Source organism: Chanodichthys erythropterus, chromosome 20 (genome assembly GCF_024489055.1).
Source record: "Chanodichthys erythropterus isolate Z2021 chromosome 20, ASM2448905v1, whole genome shotgun sequence".
NCBI classification, from domain to species: Eukaryota; Metazoa; Chordata; class Actinopteri; order Cypriniformes; family Xenocyprididae; genus Chanodichthys; species Chanodichthys erythropterus.
The window spans coordinates 23,609,007-23,634,708 of record NC_090240.1 but is presented as its reverse complement, the minus strand read 5'-3'; the positions used below and the strand labels follow the sequence as shown (position 1 = coordinate 23,634,708).

Here is a 25,702-nt window from a genome sequence, read left to right as displayed (position 1 = left end):
ATAAATATTTCTATGCTATGACCTATAAGGAGGCAGCATCATTCAGAAAACATGTTCAAGAAGTCCTGTTTTTCCAATAAGGGTACGTTTTTCAAAACTATGTTTCTGTGACAAACAATAATTTGTTTCCCACCTACAGAAACCAGGCTGGGAATCAATAGCCTATGTATTGCACGATTCAATTTGATTCTGATTCGCAAACTTCCGAATTGATTTCAGTTTTGTTTCGTTTCAATATTTTGTTTAGACAGCCTATTCTGAAAATTATACCATGCAGTGTTAGAGAACTGCCTTAGGAATTGGACTACAATGGTTGCGCTGTGTGTTTTGATCCACTAAAAAAACAGCCCATAAGAGTTATTTGATTGATTCGGGAATCAGGCTATCACTGTATGTTTTTCATTCGTCAAAAAGAATCAACTCATTAGAGACATTGGATTCGGGAGTGGAACTACAATTGTCGCAATTAGTCTCATGTAGCCAGACATTTAGACTGACCGCAGAAGGTCTGGACTCTATCACAGCTTTCATTGGCCAAGGACAGCCCAAGATGATGTTTGATTGACATGTAATGCAACCAATCACTGTTCGTGTTCGTTGTTTAGGGGCGTGAAAATGTAAATTTGATGTCCCTACAATAACAGACCGGAGTGCATCTAATAAATTATTAATTCAAGAACTTTGTGCAAGTTTACAGCAACAATAGAGCCACGAACTTCACATACTTTTGAAAATCCAACGTTAAGTTGAGCTCATTCTCACAGTTGTAAACACGATGGCTTTCTTCGAGGGGGTTTGGCGTCACGTCATTTGTTTCAAGGTGGACCGTTACACAACAGAACACAACACGCACGTCTCCCGGACATCCTGTAGAATTCAACCAACCAGATGACGACTTTGAAAATCCTGAAGTGTTTCCAGTTAAGTGTGCCATATGCATCAGACGTTCAGCCAATGGTCCGTGGGTGTGACATCTGAGGTTGAGACTAGGTCGCGATGTTTATTTTTGTTCATCAAAAAGAACTGGCTCATAAAAAAGTCATTTGTGTCGGGAATCGGGTTACACTGGTAGTGCTATTAGTTTTTGATTCACTACACAGAAACAATTCATTAGAATCGGACAATGTTGTTGTATGTTGTATGTTTGTTTTGGATTGCAGCCCGCAATGACTCAATAGAAAGGTGTTACTTGCCATTGTTTCCCGCTACACAGTTTTTTTATTGCATCACACTGCGAAATCCCATTAGTGAGATAAGATATTAATTTCTTTAGAGAAAAGTGGTTCAGGAAACACGCAACTACAAAGAGACTCTTTGCCTTTTGTAGTTGCGTTTTTACTGTACCGCTTTTCTATGTCGCTGCTGTTTAATTTTCAGCCCCATACTAGATTGCTCCAAACTGAATTTCATTGTATTAAATATGCAATGACAATAATAAAGACCTGAGTTATGAATGTGATCCATCTGAAAATTCGATTTGAAGAATCAATATCGGAACCGTTCAAATAAAGATCAATCACGATCAATTGGAAAATTGATATTTTCAGTTATAATAAATTTATAAATATATAATGTGCCTTTGAAGAACCATCTGCAGTGGCCACTCAGTGAATCCTGGGAGTGGAGAGGAAGGTCCAGGCTGCTTAGGGCCACTAAGTCCACAAAGTGGGCCCACGGTTGGAGTCAGACAAAATAAGTGTCAAGTGAGCGTGCTGCTAATTATGCCTTGACTATTACCTGGACTGACAGCAAGAGAATGGGAGGAGAGGGGGTGGGTCCGGAACATTCAGTCAAGCAGAAAGTTCCCAAACGTTGAGGCTAACACAGGTCAAGTGATTTGGCGCCTCGGGTGTATTAAAGCTATTTACAAGAGGCAGAGGGATTTATGGTGCTTTTGCACAGTCTGTTCTTTTATATGACCTGGCACTAGGTGGTCATGCTTTCTGACCTACTCAATCATTATTTCGACCCAATAAAAATCTTTCTGTTCATATGTATTTAGGTTGTGTTTTAGGAGCTAGCAGTGTTCAGCACGAGAATTGCTCCTCTGCAGGCATAAAATCTCAGTCAGGCTGTCTTTTTCGTAATGACTCTATAAATAACACAGGAGCACAAATGTTTTTGTATAGTTTTACAGTTGTTATACAGTGGGGTCCACAAGTTGTTATCTAAAATAATAAAGAAGTGTTTAAGATTCTTCTCCACTAATCAAATAGAAAATGTGTGGCATTGATCATGTGACTCCACTGAATAGATGTTGTTGAAGCTCAAGATGCTCTTTGAATCATCTCAAATAACACTGGAGAACATGAGCATTTTACACATTTTTTTGACAAACTTGTAAAGTTTATGCAGCTTGTGTGCTGTCATTAATGCAAAAGAGAGACAAACCAAATACTAAGACTTTCTGAAACTTGCATATATTTTAGTTCAGCTCTTTAAAGGGTTAGTTCACACAAAATGAATGAAAATATTGTCATAAATTACTCACCCTCATGCCGTTCCACACCCGTAAAACCTTTGTTAACCTTCGGAACGCAAATTAAGATATTTTAGTTGAAATCTGATGGCTCCGTGAGGCCTGCATAGGGAGCAATGACATTTCCTCTCTCAAGATCCATAAAGGTGCTAAAAACATATTTAAATCAGTTCATGTGAGTACAGTGGTTCAATATTAATATTATAAAGCGACGAGAATATTCCAATTTAAAGTTTTTGGTGCGCCAAAAAAACAAAATAACGACGTATTTAGTGATGACCGATTTCAAAACACTGCTTCAGAAAGCGGTGCGTTATGAATCTGCCGTTTGGAGCGCCAAAGTCACGTGATTTCAGCAGTTTGGCGGTTTAAAACGCGATCATGATTCGATACACTGATTCATAATGCTCCGAAGCTTCATGAAGCAGTGTTTTAAAATCTGCCATCACTATATAAGTCATTATTTAGTTTTTTTGCCGCACCAAAAATATTCTCGTTGCTTTATAATATTAATATTGAACCACTGTACTCACATGAACTGATGTAAATATGTTTTTAGTACATTAATGGATCTTGAGAGAGGAAATGTCATTGCTGGCTATGCAGGCCTCACAGAGCCATCGGATTTTAACAAAAATATCCTAATTTGTGTTCTGAAGATGAGCGAAGGTCTTACGGGTGTGGAACAACATGAGGGTGAGTAATTAATGCCATTGTTTTCATTTTTGGGTGAACTAACCCTTTAATCCGTTCTAATACTGATAATTTATCATTAAAAATGCAAATATATGTATGTGTGTCATATTTAATATAGATTTTTTTTCATAACATTGATGAACCAAATTTTAAAAAACCTAATGTAAGGGGGAAAAAAGTAATGGAATAGAATGGTAACCACTGATTGGATAGTCAGGTAATCTATGAACTAACTTTTGCAGCTTGCTTATACTTCCATCTAGTGGCCATAAGTGATAAGACGGAAAGAATCTAACCGTGATGAAACAGATTGATGTTGAGAATAAATCTCAATTGTATGTTCTTTCTTTTTGCAAATCATGGTATATTTTACTGTAGATTATTTCCATAAATAATAGCGTTATGTATATGTGTGTGCTTGTGTGTGTAACTTAGGAAAACTAACATAAGTCAGTATATTTATATATAAATATACCGTCTATCTATATTATTTCCATAAACAATAGCATTATGTATTGTGTAACTAACATAAGTCAGTATGTATATGTTCAGCATCACAAACACTGCATAACTGCAGATCTGGTCAATGATATAAAATATGTCCAATTGCTCAACAGGGTTCATGGCCCCCAGTTGCAAGCAACTGGGAGCGTTGCCATGACAACACCAGCTGCACAAGTGAGACATGAAAATAGCATGAAAATCAGAAAGACAGGAAAACGTTAAAGCATTATTTCAGTGATTCCATATATCTCATATTTAATTTATTAATTAATTTGTGGACTTAATATGTAGAATGATAAACTATTAGAGAAATATGTTAATTACAACATAGGACAAAAAATCTTACTGTTGTGTTTGTGGAGTATTTCCTTGTTATTCAGGTTCTTGCACTTTATGTTAGTTTTCCTCAGTTACACATAATATTGTAATGACAAGAGTGTTGAATTCTGACATTTTGTCTTTGGCTATTTGGTATTGAGCTCAGGTTGTGTGAATCCTTGATAGAGCTCATCTGTCTGTCAAAACAAAAGGTCAGTTTCTTCAGGCACTTAACCTGTAGAGCTCATCGACGGGCACAGAGACGAAAGGTTAAACCTCTGAGAATGAAGAAGGTAAAAAAAGCATTGTTTTTTTATATTCACAGTACTGACCCAGTCAAAACACACTTTCCTTCCTAACAACTTTCTTCAGCTCTAAGAGCTTTCTTTTGAGAACTGAGGGAAATTTACTTGGTTGGACATTAAGAGAGATTTAATCAAAATATTTAAAAACTGCAACTATGAATGATTTTCACTCTGCATAATTCTGTTTGACTTTTAAGGGATCTTCAATTACATTTCATTTCAAATGAACCGAGTGCCCTTTCAGTGGTATTTGCATTTGATTTCCTTATCCTTGTATGGTAAGTTTCTGATTAAACGAACATGATGAAGGGTTTTCTTTTAGATGGAGGTTTGACAGTTAGAAATTAGATTGTTGCTTAACAAATTGGTTTGTCGTATTTTACTACTTTAACCATTATTTTACCAATTTGTTGAATAAAGTTGCATGTATGAGATCATGTGTGCATATGTAGCATAAGGAACACAATTGAAGGTTCTTTATTGGCATAAATGGTTCTATTTTTTAACTTCCATGGAACATTTCCATTGCAAAACAAGGTTCTTCAGATTATTCTGTGAAGAAAATGAAACTAAGAACTGTTCACGTAAAGCTTCTTTGGAGAACCCAAAATGGTTCTTCCATTGAATCGCTACTAAAGGCCCCCCTTTCTTTTTAAGAGTGTACTTTTATTTCAAAACTGCAGAAATTGGAACTAATAAATGATATGTTTCTTATAGACATTAGTACATTTTTACTGTACTTCAGTGACTTTATCTTTCAGGCACACCGCATGGTTCTCTTTTGAGGACGAAGAGAGGCCAGAGATACATGGCTCCTCCCTCAGTGTAAGTAAAAACATTCCAGCCAAGTGAGAGAGCCAGCGAATTTGAAACGCTGGAAGTCACTTCTTTTGGTCCCTTCTCCTTGTGAGCACTCTCATGCTTACTAGAGGACAAGGACGCTCCATAAGCAGCTGCAGCACATCTTTTTTGAGGGTTCTTTTGTTTTGTGGAGTACGTGAAAGCGTCCCTTATCCAAAGCCAAGATGAAAGCCTCCATATTTTTTATTCTCTTGACCATTTTGGCTCATTCCAGAGGCCAGTACCACTACCAGGGCCTGATGAACTACCTGGAAAACAGGATGATTGCTATGGAGGTAAGAGAATTTTAGTTCTTCTGGCCACATTTCATATATACTACACTGTCTGCAGTTATGCTAGTTTTCAGCCATTTTATAGAGACGTGAACTTTTCAAGACATACGTCAAAACTCTGAAACAATGCTAATTCGGAGAGTTCTTTACATTTATTCAATCTGACAGCACTTCAAAATGTTGGCAATATCTGTAGCACAGTTTGTTCAAAGTGAAAGTCCTTAACTCAGTGACTTCTCAAACCAAAGAACCATAGCTTACATCAACAGAAATGTCTTCATCTAAGTCTTCAGCAAGTGCTGGCTCACATCTACTTAAGATTCACTGCAGTCTTACTTTTTTTTCTTGAGTGAAGTTGTACCCCAGAGCAGAGAAACATCTCCCTGATTGATAGAATAGTTTATCTCAGCACTTTTTTTCTCAGTGAAGCTCAACTGAAAAATTAAACATATTTAATAAGCAAAATAATTACTCATGATTAAGTAGACACTTCATTAGAATATAGTCAATTTACATATATCATATGCAGACAGGACTGTCTTGATTACCAGAATCAGCAGGAGCCACTGAACATGGTGTTATTCTTAACCCTCGTATGGTGTTAATTTCCTGCTGTCTTGGTATTTGGGGGTCAATATGACACATTTATAGAGCAACTGTAAAAATTTGTAAAACTTTTTATTAATACAAATGACATATTTATTTTGTTTACTTCTCATCTATATGTTTATGCTGTGTTTTTGGAGATATGAAGTACTTTTTTTTCATTTACCATAAAAATCCACAAATACACCTAAAGCTTGCATATTACATTTATATATATATAAAAAAAAAAAATCAGATAACAATTGATTTTGCCTTTGACTGGGAAAAAGAGGCTAACACTGCTCTCCAGATTTACTCAACACTTCTCAACCATTATTACCAGCAGGCCTTCAATAAAGCACCACTGGAAAAAGTTTACTGCACTACAGTTTGCTGCACTTTTTGATGGCTGCAGATCATCGTAAACAATTACGTGAATCATTAGTGTATTTGTCATTCTTCCAGGAACGCATTGCCTTGTGGCATGAACAGAACAACCGCTACAACTCCGACCTGAAGGAATTCAGGCAGCAGGCCGCAGACCTGTTGGAGAAGTTGGCCAAGGAGCACAATAAACTGCGTTCGGACATGGAGGGCGCAGGAGCACGGGTAGACCGTGTGGAGCGTGAGATGGACTATATTGAAACCAAGAATCCCCCTAAGCCTTGTGTGAAAGCAGCAGACAAAATGGTGGAACAGGATGTTGTTGTCAAAGAGAGGAAGAAGGAAGAGTTCTTTGAGTTGTCTGGTGAGTTTGGGAAATCAGGATTTGACAGCTGAAGCCAAACTTTTGATCAAGTACTTTCACTTTTAGCCTTGACATACTCTTGGCCAAGGGATACTATAGCTATATTTAGCCTACTGTTACAAAGCAGACCAGTTTGGGGGAGTTTTCTCTGGAAAATTGTAATATTGGAAAATAAAACTGGGAGAATTAATAGCTGCAATTCAAGACAGAGAGGATGAAGCATGTGCTTTGATTTAAGACATTTTAATTTTTGAGAACTAGCATCCCAATTACGCTCATCCATACTGGGATTGTGCTGTAGGCTGTCACTGTCTCACTTGAACAGTATTTGCTTTAATGGTAGAAAACCTGGTTTCTGCTAGTGTGGATTTATTCATTTAGAGGAAACATGTGGCCTGCCTTGTTAATTAGGAAACAAGGATCCAAGAATCAAGCCAATCAGTTCACTAGATTAGCCACTTGGCTTTTGTGGTTTAAATGTTACGCAATTGTTGGGTTCTAGCCTATTTTGTTATCCAGAATGTTGCAGTCAAAGCAGATGAATGTATTTTTGTTTTATTTGCCTGTTTATCTGACACCTTTACACCTTTACATTACTTTTCAAAAAAAATTTGCGTATAATTTATACACTATATGCTTCAAAGGTTTGGGGTTGGTAAGATTTTTTTATGTTTTTTGAAAGAAGTCTCTTATGTTTACTAAGGCTGCATTTATTAGATCAAAAATATAGTAATATTACAGTAACAGTAATATTGTGAAATTGTATTACAATTTAAAATAACTCTTTTAATATTTTTAAAAATGTTATTTATTCCTATTATTGCAAAGCTGAATTTTCAGCATCATTTCTCCAGTCTTCAGAGTCACATGATTCTTCATAAATCATTCTAATACAGTGGGTACAGAAAGTATTCAGACCCCCTTAAATTTTTCACTCTTTGTTATATTGCAGCCATTTGCTAAAATCATTTAAGTTCATTTTTTTCCTCATTAATGTACACACAACACCCCATATTGACAGAAAAACACAGAATTGTTGACATTTTTGCAGATTTATTAAAAAAGAAAAACTGAAATATCACATGGTCCTAAGTATTCAGACCCTTTGCTCAGTATTTAGTAGAAGCACCCTTTTGATCTAATACAGCCATGAGTCTTTTTGGGAAAGATGCAACAAGTTTTTCACACCTGGATTTGGGGATCCTCTCCAGTTCTGTCAGGTTGGATGGTAAACGTTGGTGGACAGCCATTTTTAGGTCTCTCCAGAGATGCTCAATTGGGTTTAAGTCAGGGCTCTGGCTGGGCCATTCAAGAACAGTCACGGAGTTGTTGTGAAGCCACTCCTTCGTTATTTTAGCTGTGTGCTTAGGGTCATTGTCTTGTTGGAAGGTAAACCTTCAGCCCAGTCTGAGGTCCTGAGCACTCTGGAGAAGGTTTTCATCCAGAATATCCCTGTACTTGGCCGCATTCATCTTTCCCTCGATGGCAACCAGTCGTCCTGTCCCTGCAGCTGAAAAACACCCCCACAGCATGATGCTGCCACCACCATGCTTCACTGTTGGGACTGTATTGGACAGGTGATGAGCAGTGCATGGTTTTCTCCACACATACCGCTTAGAATTAAGGCCAAAAGTTCTATCTTGGTCTCATCAGACCAGAGAATCTTATTTCTCACCATCTTGGCAAACTCCATGCGGGCTTTCATGTGTCTTGCACTGAGGAGAGGCTTCTGTCAGGCCACAGTTTGGCCAGACGGCCAGCTCTAGGAAGGGTTCTGGTCGTCCCAAACGTCTTCCATTTAAGGATTATGGAGGTCACTGTGCTCTTAGGAACCTTAAGTGCAGCAGAAAATTTTTTGTAACCTTGGCCAGATCTGTGCCTTGCCACAATTCTGTCTCTGAGCTCTTCAGGCAGTTCCTTTGACCTCATGATTCTCATTTGCTCTGACATGCACTGTGAGCTGTAAGGTCTTATATAGACAGGTGTGTGGCTTTCCTATCAAGTCCAATCAGTATAATCAAACACAGCTGGACTCAAATGAAGGTGTAGAACAATCTTAAGGATGATCAGAAGAAATGGACAGCACCTGAGTTAAATATATGAGTGCCACAGCAAAGGGTCTGAATACTTAGGAGCATGTGATATTTCAGTTTTTCTTTTTTAATAAATCTGCAAAAATGTCAACAATTCTGTGTTTTTCAGTCAATATGGGGTGCTGTGTGTACATTAATGAGGAAAAAAATTAACTTAAATGATTTTAGCAAATGGCTGCAATATAACAAAAAGTGGAAAATTTAAGGGGGTCTGAATACTTTCCGTACCCACTGTATGCTGATTAATATGATCAATTTTGAAAACAGTTGTGCTGCTTAATATTTTTGTGAAAACCTTGATATCCATTTATTTCAGGATTTTTTAAATGAATATAGAAAACATAAAAGCGCAGCATTTATTTAAAATATATATTTTTTAACAATGTCTCTGCTGTTACTTTTGATTAATTTAATGACTTGCTGAATAAAAAAAAATATTTAAAAAAAATTAAAATCCAAATACTGACTCCAATTTTTTTAACACTAGTAAATATATTATGAAAAACCTTTTGTAACAAAGAAAATAACTGGTAAGGGAATCTACAAATAAAAAGTGAAAACAAAAAAACATATTAGCATTTCCCTGATTGAATGATTGCTGTAAGCTTTACTATTATTATTATTATTATTATTTTTAGAACAGCCTGACTCAATTTATTTTTAATACAGGTTTAGCCATAAAATGTGACAAATCATGACAGGAGAAACTAATAAAGCCTAAAACATTTCAAAATAAATTGTGTCTTTGAATTTAAATGTCTTAGAAATAGTTCCCAACAGCCTGTATATTAAAATGAAGATGTTAACCCCCACAAAATCCTGCACATTTATAAAAGCATACATGACATTTAAGGGTGGATCTTTCACAGCTGTGGAGGCTTACATTAGATTTTTTTTTTTTTTTTACTCATTTTTTGCCTTCAAGTTTTCCAGGTTTATTTCTTTCATAATGGGTTTAAACTTGATTTAATTTTTCATAATGCTGTCTTCCAGTGCTTGTGCAATCTAATCAGTCTGTATAAAGTGCTTTCAGAGTTTGCAATATTAATCATAGTATGCCCCACGTTGACATTAATCATGTTTGTTTTCATCGGCAGTGTGTGTGAACATTGTATCCACTCTAAAAGCAATGAAGATCCTTAAGAGGTTGGGGAGCCCGAAAGGTATCTGGACCAAAGATGCCAGGTCAGCAAAAGTCTACGTCTTCAACGGCACATCCGACAACACGCTGTATGAATTCAACTCAGTGAAAGAGCTCTCGGCATCATCAGGCCTATCTAAAGGCAGGCAAATCACTGTTCCCTCCACTTGGAACGGGACCGGTCATGCAGTCTATGATGGCTGTCTCTATTACATCAGTGAAAGTTCAGAGCTCCAAGTTATTAAATATGACCTCAAGAAAGGTTCGGTTGCAGACAGTGCAGTGTTTCCCATGGAGGACCGCAGCCCAGTGTACCAACTCAATCCAGAGACACTGGTGGACTTGGTGGTGGATGAGGATGGGTTATGGGCGCTGTATCCGGCTGGAGACACTATTAATCTTGCTAAGATGGACTCTAACTCTCTGGATATAGAACAGATGTGGGACACGGCGTGTCCAAGAAACAACGCTGAAGCAGCTTTTATTGTCTGTGGCACAGTCTATGTGGTTTACAACACCAAGCCGCCGAGCCGCTCGCGTGTGCAGTGTGTGTACGATGTGAATGACATGGTGAGCAGTGGCGAAGCCCCTCTGATTTATTTCCCAAGGCGCTACGGGGCTCATTCCAGCCTCAAATACAATCCTGAGGAGCGGCAACTCTATGCATGGGATGATGGGTACCAAATTCTGTATAAACTAGCGCTGAAGAAGAAGCTGTGGGCGATAATGCCACCACCTGAGGAATAGTGGCAGTTTTTAGCTCTTAAAGGGCTTTATGTTTCCTAGCTATAAAAAGTTTGTGTTTTCTTTAGGGGATAGTTACTGAAAATGAAAATTCTGTCATTATTTATTTCACCTTCATGTTGTCAAATCTGTATGACTTTATTTCTTCCATTAAACTCAACAGGAAAAATGTTGAATCTTTTCCATTCAATTACAATGGATGGGGACCGATGTGTTTAATTGTCAAAAAGGACACAAAACCTTCTCTGAGTCATTTTTAAATGAATTGGCTTATCCAGTTCACAGAATGATTTGTTCATGACTGAACCTGTTCAGTCAGTTTAATTCACTGAGTCAGTTGATTCAGTTCTTACATAACAAACAAATAATGTAATAAAAATATGAATCTGAAAATGATTGAGTTTTAATCACCTGTAGTTTTATGCTGTAATTTGAACCCCACTCTTTTTACAGTATATTTTAAACATAAATTTCAAGTTTTCTGAAGTCATACAATAACTTCATGTGAAAATTTAAAAGTTGTATGGATCTATTATAATACAATTATGGTGGTTTAAAGGGTTAGTTCACCCAAAAATTAAATTGTCATTAATTACTCACCCTCATGTCGTTCCACACCTGTAAGACCTTCGTTTGAACACAAATTAAGATATTTTTTTTTAATGAAATCTGAGGGTTTTTTTTCTAATCTCCCATAGAAATAAATTAAATTACTATATTCAAGGTCCAGAGAAGTAGTAAAGATATGGTTGAAATTCTCAATGTGACTACAGTGGTTCAACCTTAATGTTATGAAGCGATGAGAATACTTTTTGTGCACTAAAAAAAAACAAAAAACACTTTATTCAGCAATTTCCTTTCTACCCTGTCAGTCTCCTACGCTTTCTTTGCTGCTTTCTATGGGAGGTAAAAAAAAAAAAAAAAACTTGGATTTTATCAAATCGAAGGTTTTGCGGGTTTGGAACGACATGAGGGTAATTAATGACAGAAATTTCATTTTTTGGTGAAGAACCATTTAAAGCCCTAGTCTACACTAGCGTTTCCACAGCATTTCAGAAACAATCTCTGTGGCTCCGTCTACACTACACGACTGAAAACGCATGTCACATGACTGTTCAAGCACATTGGGCATGCGCGTACAAGTGTAAACAGTTGCCTCTTGCATGCATGTAGGCAGCTGCAGTATTAAAAAACCGCAGAGTTTAACTGCACAATTCCTGCTCAAAATGCAACAAAGCCAGCAAAGATTGCAGTTCAGTCTCTATGTTGTTGTTTACACGGTCGTCAAGGATACGCAGATAGGCCGCCACACCATCGTTTTCACCGTTTACACTGAAACACAACCCCGGCGTTTTCAAACTTTTGAAAACAATGGCGTGGCTCCTTACGTTTGCTCTGCGTATCATTGAAGACAACAAATAACATGGAGATTGAACTTCGTTATCATTTTTAGCAGCCATTATGCAGTTAAACTGCGTTTTTTTAATACTGCATGCACAAGATGGAACTGTTCGCACTTGTACGCGCATGCCCAGTGTGCATGAATGGTCATGTGACATGCGTTTTCGTCGTGTGGTGTAAACGAAGATCATTTCTGAAACGCTGTGAAAACGCCAGTGTAGACGAACATCACTTTCATTTTAAACCACTGTTTTAAAATGAAAACGCACTAGTATAAACGGGGCCTCCATTTTTGAGGTTCGAAAATGCCGGTGTAGTGTAACTGTAGCAAAACTTATGCTTTTTTAAAACGAAAACGCACTAGTGTAAACGGGGCATAATCCCCATTCATTGTAATTGAATAGAGAACAGAATAAAACACAGTGATGTAATAAATGAAATGAAGTCATAGGGGTATGGAACGACATGAGGGTGAGTAAATAATGACAAATGTTTCATTTTTGGGTGAACTAATCTTTTACCTTTATCAACACACAAATATATTGCTTTTGTTGCACATTTTATTAAAAATAGACAATATGCAGTCTATAATGTAACCCACTATTTGTGTTTTGATGATGGAAGTTTACAAGAGTGAAAGAGAAGCAACTCTATCCTTGAAATGACTGAACCAACATTTTATTTTGGCATTTTTTAAATACAAGAACCTTTTCAAACATTACAAGTTATATTGCAAGTACAAATGATCAATACAAAATTAGAAAGTAGTTCAGAATCACAAGGGGGCAGAAACAGGTTGTTAAAACACCAGCACACAAAAGTTAGTGATGAGGTAAAGAACCAAATCTAAACCTTATTAACTTTACATTCACCTACAGAAACACATTATTATCTGAGTATTACAACATTGGTGATATTGTAAAAACAGGACCAAAAAGTTTGTCACTTTGTCACAACCATTTCTTCAACAAGTTGACTTGGAATTTTTTAAAGATTCTGTTCAAATATTAAATCTATTTTACTATATATAAATTTAAAGCTTAACAGTTACCCTATGAGATGTGTAAAACAGCCCCAAGTGACACCATGTTATATTTCCATCGACTGAAGCGTAAAGTCATTGCTCTGGAATCTTGAGTTTTGCCCACCATCTGACAATGAACTTTCTGCATAGTAGGTTGTCTTTATCAGGGGTCATCTTTGCGACAGATGTTATGTCTTTTCTTATTTGAAACTTAGAGTCAAAATGCCCTGGACTTCATTTCCAGCATTTGCAGTATGTTTTTAAGAAAAAAAAAATAACGGAGAAACTTTGACTAACTACAGTAATCAATTTATCATGATCATCTCTGTCTGTTAAATTTAAATTCCAAGTTAAATTGTGTTATGAATAAATAACCATGTAAAACAAAAACATAGAAACCACAGGAATATGCAAATAAAATATTACGGGCAATGGAAGTGTTGTTGAGACATTTATGACATTAACGATTTAAAAAATAACATGATTATTTTGACTGCTCTGTTTAGCACTGTTGAGCATAACATTTTATAAAAATAACACTTGGGCAAGATGGCATGACTTTTTTTTTTTTTTTTTTTTTTTTAAAGAAATGGGTTAGTTGACAGTTATATTAAATTGTTTGGTTATACAGATATTTCCATGTTACAGTTCTGCTGGATAGAGACTGTACCACACTATTTTATTCACATCCATTCTCCTTTTTACACAATTACTGTAAAATAAAACAAACTAATAAATCTGAATCTGAAGATGTCAATCCTGCTCTTTTATACAGTACAGAATATGAATATATTTTATAAGTTTGAGCATACATTGCTTACTCTAGACATTTTTCCAGACAATGTGTCAAAATATGGAAAAATTTGACAGCCCAATTTAACTCACAATAAAATTACATGTCAAAGGATGAATGAGATGTCAGATTAGATTAAATCAGCAGGAGGGTTCAAAGAGGAGTTGAATTGCTATTAAATGTAGTGCTACAGAAAATCTTCAGTATCTTTTTAAATGCTATTAAAACAAAATGAATAAAACCCACATAAATCAAGACAGATCTCTATGGATATTTCAGCACTCTTAGCTTAAATGCCCACTTTTGTACCTGGTCTTGACGAAGAGTATTATTGTAATTGTAAATGTATTCAGCTACAAGTGTTTTTGTGTGTGAACAGAAAGTTCTTTACATGTAAACCATCTGTGTTTCGGCAAGAAATTAATGGATAGGAAAAGTTTGTTGTGCTCTGATAAATTTAGACAGTCTCTTTTTACACATAACATTTATACATCTATAAACCGATAAATATTTTAATATTCTTCATAAAACGTACAGCTTCACACAGGTTTCATACAAGGATTTGACAGAGAAAATGGTTTGTTCGTAGTATAGCACGACAAATCCATTTGCATTCTCTTTTTCTCACTCACACAAAACATTGTCCTTTTCCCCTCAATATTTTCTATCCAATCTTTTCTGACTTTATTCTTATAGGACTTCCAATAGTTGATCCTACTTTCATCCACAAAGACCCTTGCAGCAGTGTGCGGAAACTTCTGTTTGCACCACTTGCAGAACGCCGCCTCGGATTTCAAATGCTTCAGGAAAATTCATATTGGACAGAAACATCTCTGCTGACGATACCAAGCTATTCTAGGAACACAAGTTGGCTTTGTAGAGTATTCTAGTTTGTACAACATTTCCAAGAATTGACTCAGGATCATATGGACTGGAACAGCTTGAACATGAGGAACATCGGGGCAAAGATAGCAGGGTCTGATCTTAGATCAGCGTTAGGGAACCATCTAAATCAACCCGTAGGGGAAGGTGGAAGTAGCAGGGCTCTCGTTTTCATCGGACAGATAAATGGACAACAGCGAGGATGCCGAGCCTGTAGCTTTACATATGGCTCTGATCAAGGGCTGGCAGGAGGTTTGGGGGAGGGGCAAGACCCCTGACTGTCAAAACTGGCTGTTCTAGCTTTCCACTGTAAGAAAAGACATATGAAAAACCCATCATTATAGAGCAGAAGAGATGCACTCTATACAGAGCAAATATTGCTCACAAGAGTGAATTTTACACTGTGGTTGCATGAAATGGATGCATCTAAAGTTTTATAAGATGAACATGTTATTTTTAAGTATAATATTTTCTATATAAAAATAAATATAATGCTTTTGATTATACTGAGTAATGCAAATCCAAACACATCTAATCATGTTCCACTTAAGCAAACTGCATAAATGAGGCTACGAATGAACTAACTTGACTAATTAATCCCCGACCTGATTTTTTCTCATGCTTTTATGTAATTATTTGCATATCACGGTATAATACACTTGTAAAAAAGAGAATTATCCTGTTGAATCGCCCTTTTCTGATATACTAGCAGAAAAATTCTCTGGCACACTAATTTATTCAATACAAACTTAATTGGAAGGAACAATAATTTCAATAATGGTGACTTCTTAAAGGGTTAGTTCACCCAAAAATGAAAATAATGTCATTTATTAGTCACACTCATGTTGTTCCACACTCATAAGGCCTTCATTCATTGAATCCGATGGCTCAGTCAGGCCTGCATTGACAGCAATGACATTTCCTCTCTCAAGATCCATAAAGGTACTAAAAGCATATTTAAAACAGTTCATGTGAGTACAGTAGTTCTACCTTAATATTATAAAGCGATGAGAATATTTTTGTGCTCCAAAAAAAAAACTAACGACTTTTCAACAATATAGTGATGGGCTGATTTCAAAACACTGCTTCGGAGCTTTGCGATTCAAATCAGTGACTCGGGAGTGCCAACTGATTTAAATATGTTTTTAATACCTTTATGGATCTTGAGAGAGGAAATGTATTTAATCAAAAATATCCTAATTTGTGTTCCGAAGATGAATGAAGGCCTTACGGGTGTGGAACGGCATGAGGGTGAGTAATAAATGACATTTTCATTTTTGGGTGAACTAACCCTTTAACTCAAAACAGAACAGATAACAGAAGTCAGTGCTGGAAACACAACCATACCTGTTTGAAATGACCAAAAACAATGACTCTATATAAGCCTCCAATTATTTCTCAGGCCTACTTAATTATTCAGATGAAAGAGCATGTGGCCACACCCCTAAACACAATGCATCTCAATGGACCTCAGCTGAAACATTATTTATTTAAAATTCATTTTAATGAATTGATATAACTTAAAATAAAGACAGTATTTATTAAAACGGCATATTATTTTTTAACAGAACAAAAATTTAAGTGAAATGAATGAGAGCAAAATGCGATAACCTAACATTTACATAGCGCCAAATTCATGATTAACTCTTGACCACATTTCAGAAAAGGGAACAGAATTTCAGTGTGTGAAGTAAAATCAGCACTGACATATTTCACTCATGTATTATTCATGAAGCAAAATTCAAGTTTGAGGATGTGACTAGAGGGATCTGAATGTTTACAAAGAGAGATTGGAGACTGGTCAGAAATGAATTCTGAAAATGCAATCTGATTTAAAAAACATAGTTCTTAGTTAACCAGGGGTGTCCAGACTCGGTCCTGGAGCGCCATTGTCTTGCAAAGTTTTGCTAGTATGCCTAGTAAGACCTTGATTAGCTGGGTCACGTGTGTTTAATTGGGGTTGGAGCTGAACTCTGCAGGACAGTGGCCCGCAGGAGCAGGACTGGACACCCCTGATATAAACACTAATAAGGTTATTATACCTACCCTTTACATTTATGTTTGCATTCCTGGTTACTTACCTCTTTTTCTGATTTCTTAGGCTCCACCAGGGGGTGCCAGTGTGCAATTGGCTTACGGGGGTATGCGAGCATCTCATTCCAGTGGTCTCTACCTAAACCTTCAGCACCAGTGCCCAAACGGCACACGCCAATTATCTCATTGTGGCCCACCCTGCAAGATAAAATTTTTATGTTACAGAATTATGTTTAATTTATCAAAATAATCACATTCATACTTGCAATGAATAATGTAACAAAGTAGGACCCAAAAGCATTTTGTTAAAAGACAATGATATGTGTTTTTGCCTGCCAGTAGAACTAACCTTTTTTGCACCAAGGTATCCGTGTAAAAATATGTGCATATTCAGACTCAGAGAGAGTAGCTGAAGTGCCACAGGATAAAGAAATCAACATACATTTACCTCAGTGGTGCTGAACTTTACGTGAGTCCTTTTGTGAACCCAAGGAGTAGAATTGTGAAATCGCAGTTCCTGACATCTAATCGTGTGTGTGTTCTTGGACACTAACAGACTGACTGCTCGAGACTTGAGAATGTTGGGTAAAATGTATGCACCTGGTTCTTTGAGCAGTTCCCTGCCTGTAGAGAGGTGAGTGGTGAATGCTCTGACGTCTGACCTTTTCCTCTTCCTAAAGTACTTGAGCACATGCACCATGTGATCATTCTGATGTCTGGTGATCCTGCTATTCTAATATATCCTGTACAGGTTGTTTCAATATTTCAATATTTCTCTTTTTGGGTTGTATGTCTTGAGTTTGATGCACAAATATACAACCCCTATTTTTTAAAATGCAATAAAATCAAGAATCTGTGGTTTGTTAGTTCTCTTGAACCTATTTTTTTTTTTTAACAGACAAAAGTACAAAGAAAAAAATTTCCCAATGTTTTCACTGACCAACTTAATTGTATTTTGTAAATATAAACACATTTTGATTTTGATGGCTGCAACACAATCCAAAAAAGTTGGAACTTAGGCATGTTTGCCACTGTGTCACATCACCTTTCCTTTTAATTATACTTTTTAATCATTTGGGAATTGAGGACACTAATTGTTGCAGTTCTGCAAGTGGAATTTTTGTCCAATCTTGCCTGATACAAGACAGCTGCTCAGCAGTTCGTGGTCAGTGTCTGATTCTCTTTTTCTATTAACAAACCACAGATTCTTGATTTTATTGCATTTTACAAAATGTCCCAACTTTTCTGGAAATGGGGTTGTATATCAACTATGTTAAAGGTGCCGTAGAATGGAAAATTGAATTTACCTTGGCATAGTTGAATAACAAGAGTTCAGTACATGGAAATTACATACAGTGAGTTTCAAACTCCATTGTTTCCTCCTTCTTATATAAATCTCATTTGTTTAAAAGACCTCCGAAGAACAGGCGAATCTCAACATAACACCGACTGTTACGTAACAGTTGGGATCATTAATATGTACGCCCTAGGGCTGTAGCGATATGCGATATGAAATCGAAATCGCGATACGCAGGTCCACGAACCTGTATCGCGATTTGAGAAGGCAGAATCGCGACACACCCCTTCCAACTCCCAGAGTTATCCTTCCTGTCCAGATCCAATGCTACCACATTTTTAAATTACTATAAGTATTAGGGGTGTAACGATTTATCGTAGATGGTGTGTCTCAATCAGCTCTCTAGTTCAGTAAGTGTTTCGGGCACACATTGAATCTTGCAAGCAGGTTTAAACGTTTCTCATGTCAGTCTCTTGCATGGTCGCGTGAGAAAAGTCGTGGCTTTCTTTCACCGCAGTGCACAGCAACAGCTGTGCTCACAGAAAAGCAAAATACGCTTGCGATGCTTTGCTTTAAGTTCTGTGGCGCCGTTCACATATTGCGTCTTTTCCGCGTGCAAGTCAGTTATTATTTTCAAATTTAACCTGATCGGCAGGCGCGCTCATAATGGGATCAACGCGGTCGCGACGCGCATGCAATTCTCAACTTCTCAGAATGCTGCAAGCGCACCGCAGGTCGTGTGACAAGAATCAACCGATCAGCTATGGCCTTTCCGTAACAAAACATCAAAAGCTCAGCCGAACAGCTGATCATAGCTGTACATGGTGGTTTTTATATCTTATCTCCATCAATATCTCGTAGTAAAACTAATGCGGTGCGGCCGCGCCTTCCACGCGTTTTTAGACGCGATATGTGAACGGCCCCTATTCATAATTCTAAGTTCATGTTAAATTAAAAAAAAAATTTTTAGTGACAGACAGCCCTATTCAACTGTTAATTTGAATACAGAAGGTTTTTATTAAAATTTTATATTTATTTATTTTATTGAAATGTGATCTTGTGTGTACAACAAGGACAATTATTGAAATTTGTTAATGTTTTTTTTAATAAATCTTGTTTGAATTTCAGTTTCATTTTGTTCAAAATATCTTGATACGTATCGTATCGTGAACTCCGTATCGAGATACGTATCGTATCGTGACCTGAGCGTATCGTTACACCCCTAGTACGCCCCCAATATTTGCATTTGCCAGCTCATGATCATGGCATTTGACAAAGGCAGGCAGTATTAACGTCTGGATCTGTGCACAGCTGAATCATCAGACTAGGTAAGCAAGCAAGAACAACAGTGAAAAATGGCAGATGGAGCAATAATAACTGACATGATCCATGATGTCATGATATTTTTAGTGATATTTGTAAATTGTCTTTCTAAATGTTTCGTTAGCATGTTGCTAATGTACTGTTAAATGTGGTTAAAGTTACCATTGTTTCTTATTGTATTCACGGAGACAAGAGCCATCGCTATTTTCATTTTTAAACACTTGCAGTCTGTATAATGCATAAACACAACTTCATTCTTTATAAATCTCTCCAACAGTGTGTAATGTTAGCTTTAGCCATGCAGCATAGCCTCAAACTCATTCAGAATCAAATGTAAACATCCAAATAAATACCATACTTACGCGATTAGACATGCTGCATGACGAACACTTTGTAAAGATCCATTTTGAGGGTTATATTAGCTGTGTGAACTTTGTTTATGCTGTTTAAGGCAGTCGCGAGCTCGGGGGCGGGGAGCACGAGAATTTAAAGGGGCCGCAGCCTGAATCGGCGCATATTTAATGATGCCCCAAAATAGGCAGTTAATAAAAAAAATCTATGGGGTATTTTGAGTTGAAACTTCACAGACACATTCAGTATGGAAGTAAATTAATGCCAAATGTTTTTGAAATAAAAAGCTTGTTGAATTGCTCTAACTGAAAAAAAATATGCATTACATTAGGTGTACTTGCATTTAGATGCACTGTATTTTTAAGGCTTGCATTTTTATGGGATGAAATTCAACACAGTCGTATATTTAAGCTGTGAATATTTCAATTAAAAATATTTCACACACATTTTCATTATCAAAAATTAAATAATTCATATTCACATTTCAAATTTCACTTCCAAGATATTTATTCTGTTTAAAAATACAACCTATAAAATTCGACTAGCAATTTTCAGTCCATTTTATTTCACTTTACAAATTCGCTTCCACAAATTCAGTGGCTCAAATTCGGCAGAAAATTCAACATTTCACATCCGGGAACTGCAGGAAGAGCAGTAGAGTGCCGATGCATCATCTCTATCTGCTGTTAGTCTTCTTCACCAGCAGGTGCCGCTAGCGGCTGTTTAGGAAGACCAAAGCAACGCTAGTAAGTCATTCATTCATAAAAACGGATTTACAGAATTAGAGCAAGCGGTAAGTGAATGTGTGATGATTATCAGGGCCAGTATAAATGCAGAAAAGCTGATAAAGACACAAAAGCTGCATTTATGTTTAATTCAGTGTCTTTACGCTTACTTTCCCTGTGTAGCTACAGTTTTCTCTACAGTGAACAAGATAACGTTATTGCCCGATGCTGGTGTACAGATCAAACGTTAAATCTGAGATAGACATATATTTCTCTCTGTTGTTTAGTTTCCTTAACTTTGTATCGCAGCGCTGTGTTGTAATACTAGGGCTTCCCTCATCCGTCATAGCTGCCATCAGGACATATAAACTCTTTAACACAGCTTAATGGACTCGTACAGTGATATAAAAGACCAAACTCGAACCTCATTTGTGATGTAGGTTAGACTATATAGGCTCCAAGAAAGCAGATACTGGCATAAAGTTGATTTGACGCTGAACGTTTGATTATGATATTCGCAAATTTAGGGACCGTCTCTAAAGTTACGACATTCTGTATTCACGTTTCTACCTTCTACCAAACTCTTGTAGACACACATGCACATATACATATTCAAACACACCCCACTCAAAGTACATGCATATATACTATTTCTTTTTTTTTTTTTTTTTTACACGTTCATCACACAATTTTTTTTTACTTTGTTCATTTTTTATTTTACCTGATCATAGATTATCCTGCTTATACAAATTTTAAATTAAATTTAGAAATAAAATTAACTAAGTAGAACTAATTGTGTGATGAATGTGTAAAAAAAAGAAAAAGTATATGTGCATGTACTTTGAGTTGAGTGTGTTTGAATATGTGTGTGTGTGTGTGTGTGTGTGTGTGTGTGAGAGAGAGAGAGAGAGAGAGAGAGAAGGGTGCATCACTCTTCGACCTGGCACCTATAGATGAACACTTCACAGGTAGTTTTGGTGATTGTAAATCATTCTCATCAAATGCTATTGAGCTTTAAATTATGGCATTTTTTTGTATGATCCAATACAGTAGTGAAATACATAGCAATCTTTACATATTACTTGACAGTTTATTTGGAAACACTTTACAGTAAGGTTCATAATGCATTAACTAATGTGAACTATCCATGAGCAACACATTTGTTGTTGTATTTGTTAATCTTTGTTAACGTTAATAAAAATACAGCAGTTCATTGTTCATGTTACTTCACTGTGCATTAACTAAAGTTGACAAATACAACTCTTGATTTTAATAATGTATTAGTAAATGCTGGAATTAACTTTAACAAAGATTAGTAAGTGCTGTAGAAGTGCAGTTCATTGTTCGTTCATATCAACTATTTAATATAAAGTGTTACCTTTTATTTTAATAAACATCAAAAATCTAAAAGGTTTGCATTATACCTGACACCTAGATGAACAATTTACAGTTGGTTTTGTGACTAAGTCATTCTCTTTAAATGCTATTGAAGGTAGAAACGTGAATACATAATGTTGTAACTTTAGAGACAGTCCCTAAATTTGCGAATATCATAATCAAACGTTCAGCGTCAAATCAACTTTATGCCAGTATCTGCTTTCTTGGAGCCTATATAGTCTAACCTACATCACAAATGAGGTTCGAGTTTGGTCTTTTATATCACTGTACGAGTCCATTAAGCTGTGTTAAGAGTTTATATGTCCTGATGGCAGCTATGACGGATGAGGGAAGCCCTAGTATTACAACACAGCGCTGCGATATAAAGTTAAGGAAACTAAACAACAGAGAGAAATATATGTCTATCTCAGATTTAACGTTTGATCTATACACCAGCATCGGGCAATAACGTTATCTTGTTCACTGGAGAGAAAGCTGTAGCTACACTGGGAAAGTAAGCGTAAATACACTGAATTAAACATAAATGCAGCTTTTGTGTCTTTATCAGCTTTTCTGCATTTATACTGGCCCTGATAATCATCACACATTCACTTACCGCTTGCTCCATTTCTGTAAATCTGTTTTTATGAATGAATGATGACTTACTAGCCGTGATCTCGTCTTAAACAGCCGCTAGCGGCACCTGCTGGTGAAGAAGACCAACAGCAGATAGAGATGATGCATCGGCACTCTACTGCTCTTCCTGCAGTTCCCGGATGTGAAATGTTGAATTTTCTGCCGAATTTGAGCCACTGAATTTGTGGAAGCGAATTTGTAAAGCGAAATAAAATGGACTGAAAATTGCTAGTTGAATTTTATAGGTTGTATTTTTAAACATGAATGAATATTTTGGAAGTGAAATCTAAAAGGTGAATATGAATTATTGAATTTTTAATAATGAAAATGTGTGTGAAATATTTTTAATTGAAATATTCACAGCCTAAATATACGACCATGTTGAATTTCAGCCCATAAAAATGCAAGCCTTAAAAATACAGTGCATCTAAATGCAAGTACAGCTAATGTAATGCATATTTTTTTTCAGTTAGAGCAATTCAACAAGCTTTTTATTTCAAAAACATTTGGCATTAATTTACTTCCATAATTCAGGGGACACCTTAGACTTATATTACATCTTTTTAAAACACGTTCTACGGCACCTTTAAATATTAAAGGTATAGTTCAGCCAAAAATAAAATTCTCTCATCATGTGATGCATATGGCTTTCTTTCTTCAGATAAACACAAAGATTTTTAGGAAAATAATTAATCCATACTGTATAACGCAAGTTCTGCTTGTTTGACACTTGAAACCCCATTGTGAAAATCTTTATGGTAATCTATATGACCCTTGTGGGTGAGTCAATGTCTTCTGAAATTAAATTGTAGAGGTGTAAGAAAGATAATAATGTTTTAAACCTATGCTTTTTTTCCTATGCGCATTCACATGTTCAAACTGACATACACGTAAGTGTGTTGTGAAATTTGTGCAAGAAATAACAAGTAAGCACAGAGGACCACCACTTCTCGCTTGAGCTTCACAATGCACTTATGTCATGTCACAATGTCCTTCTTGTGAATGCTCGTATGACAGACATAATGGTTTTAGTTAAAAAATTAAAAAAAAATTGCATTTTTCTTACACACACCATAAGGGGTTGGACAATGAAACTGAAACACTTGGTTTTAGTCCACAATAGTTTACTAGCATGGTGTAGGGCTTCCTTTTGTGGACAATACTGCATCAGTTCATCTTGGGGATGACAAATACAACTCCTGCAGAGTGGGCAGAAGGATTTTGAGTCATTCCTCTTCCAGATCAGAGGCCAGGTCACTATGTGATGCTGGTGGAGGAAAATGTTTTCTGAATTGCTCCTCCAAAATTCCCCTAATGTGACTCAAATATATTTAGATCTGGTGACTGTGCAGGTCATAGCAGATGTTCAACTTCACTTTCATGTTTATTAAACCATTCTGCCACAAGTCTTGCTGTGTGTATTGGTGCATTATCATGCTGATACACGGCAGCCTCTTCAGGGTACAATGTCTGAACCATTAGTTGCACATGGTCCTCTAGAATGCTTCAGTAGTCCTTGGCAGTGACGCTCCCATCAAGCACAGTAGGGAATGCCATGATATTGCAGCCCAAACCATCAATGATCCACCCCCGTGCTTCATTCTGATGTTCACTCTGGTGTTAAGCCTCTTTGGGGCTTCTTCACACTGTAAAAGACAGTGAAGGTGGAATCATCAGAGAACAATATTTCACAATGTCCACATCCCAAGATTTGCACTGTTGGCAGGACTTGGCACCATTGAAACCGACATTAGCCTGACCATGAATATTGACTCTGTGGAGCTCCCATCAAACAGTTGGTGTAAACCAGAGAGTTGTGGTGCGCATTTAATTCTGCTGTGAGTTGGGCAGCTGTGGTTTTATTTGGATACAATCTGGGTTAGTACCTGGATATCCCTTCCAGACAGCTTCCTCTTGCGTCAACAGTTACTCCTGTTGGATGTGGTTCATCCTACGTGATGGTATGCCGACATAACCCTGGATATCAACTCTCGAAACACCACAAAGGCTTGGTCCTGGTCACAGATGAGCCAGATGTGCACCAACAATTTGGATGGCAATATTTTATATACAGCTGTGCTCTGCTAATTCAACCTTCATACTTTGCTCTTATTGATGGAATGTAAAACCAGTAAAGATTGGCCACCAGGTCGTGCATATAAAAGCATGAAACCTCCAACAATATATTGGTCAGTGTTTCAGTTTCATTGTCCAACCCCTGTATTGTTTCACTTCAGAAGACATTGATTCATCCAGTGGTGTCGTCACAATTGCTGTGTGTGGTTTTTCAAGGAAAGGAGTGGAACCCATTCAATGGCATTTTATGGACTCACAGAGATGGATTATTTTCCTGAAAAATTTTGTTTGTGTTTATCTAAAGAAAGAAAGTCATATACATTGGTAATGTCATGAGGGTGAGATTTCCCCTCATGCAATTATGAAGAATGAGGGCTTTTTCGTGTTTCAAAAAAGATGCAAAGTCAAGAAAAAAGTATTATAGTCTAGACTTGTGAATTATATATAAGCCTTCTGAAGCCATACAATAGCTTTGTTTGAGAGAAAGACTGAAAATTGTTATTTGCAACATGACAGTGCTACAGATAATCTGAGTCATTTTCTGTTTTTGGGTTGGTTGGACGTGTTTAATTCGGTTTCCTGTGTTTCAGGTTATGTTTATATGACAACAATGTACTAAAAACTTAAAGGTTTTATTCACACAGATCTGCAAAAACTAACAAAAATGCTGTATTATGCATGCCAGGCCAGTAGTTGGCAAAGTCACTTTGTAAAGAAAAACTACCCACTTATGAACTGAACACGTAATATGTGCATGATGGCGCCATTTTCACAAATTTGCGTTTTATGTAGTTTACACAAGGAGACAATAATGGTATCATTTTCGAAAACTTGTACTTCGAAACCTATTTTCAAAAGTTTGCGTTTTCAGGCCCCCCAAACATCATTGTCATGTATATGAACGGCCAAAATGCATTAAATGTTATCTGTTTTTAGTTGAAAACGGTGTAGTGTAAACGGCCCCTCAGATAGTTTCTATGCTTTCTCATTGATTTGATTATTATGTGCACCTGTTATTCATATCATTGTATTCATAT

General features: G+C 36.6%; 2 protein-coding genes across 3 annotated transcripts in view; one reads left to right on the top strand and one right to left on the bottom strand.

The window, feature by feature from the left end:
- Positions 1-5,158: 5,158 nt before the first annotated feature.
- olfml3a (olfactomedin-like 3a) lies at positions 5,159-14,231 on the top strand. The gene is made up of 3 exons (XM_067371336.1): positions 5,159-5,438; positions 6,486-6,768; positions 9,959-14,231. Exons 1-3 carry the CDS (start codon positions 5,328-5,330, stop codon positions 10,747-10,749), a joined length of 1,185 nt encoding a protein of 394 aa, XP_067227437.1. The 5' UTR covers positions 5,159-5,327; the 3' UTR covers positions 10,750-14,231.
- Positions 14,232-15,053: 822 nt separating this feature from the next.
- syt6a (synaptotagmin VIa) overlaps positions 15,054-25,702 on the bottom strand; it is a 61,110-nt gene continuing 50,461 nt past the window's right edge. For both annotated transcript variants that reach the window (XM_067371055.1, XM_067371056.1), the window contains exons 6-7: positions 16,928-17,078; positions 15,054-15,153 (exon numbers count right to left, since the gene is read on the bottom strand). In XM_067371055.1, the coding sequence (XP_067227156.1) occupies positions 15,082-15,153; positions 16,928-17,078 (223 nt within the window). In that variant the 3' untranslated portion in view covers positions 15,054-15,081. The remainder of the gene's footprint in view (positions 15,154-16,927; positions 17,079-25,702) is intronic.

Bases quoted from the DNA above. Each gene is read 5' to 3' on its own strand.
- olfml3a (XM_067371336.1), top strand. From the start codon at position 5,328: ATGAAAGCCTCCATATTTTTTATTCTCTTGACCATTTTGGCTCATTCC. The intron at 5,439-6,485 runs GTAAGAGAATTT...TCATTCTTCCAG, and splicing joins ACAGGATGATTGCTATGGAG to GAACGCATTGCCTTGTGGCA. The intron at 6,769-9,958 runs GTGAGTTTGGGA...TTTCATCGGCAG, and splicing joins AGAGTTCTTTGAGTTGTCTG to TGTGTGTGAACATTGTATCC.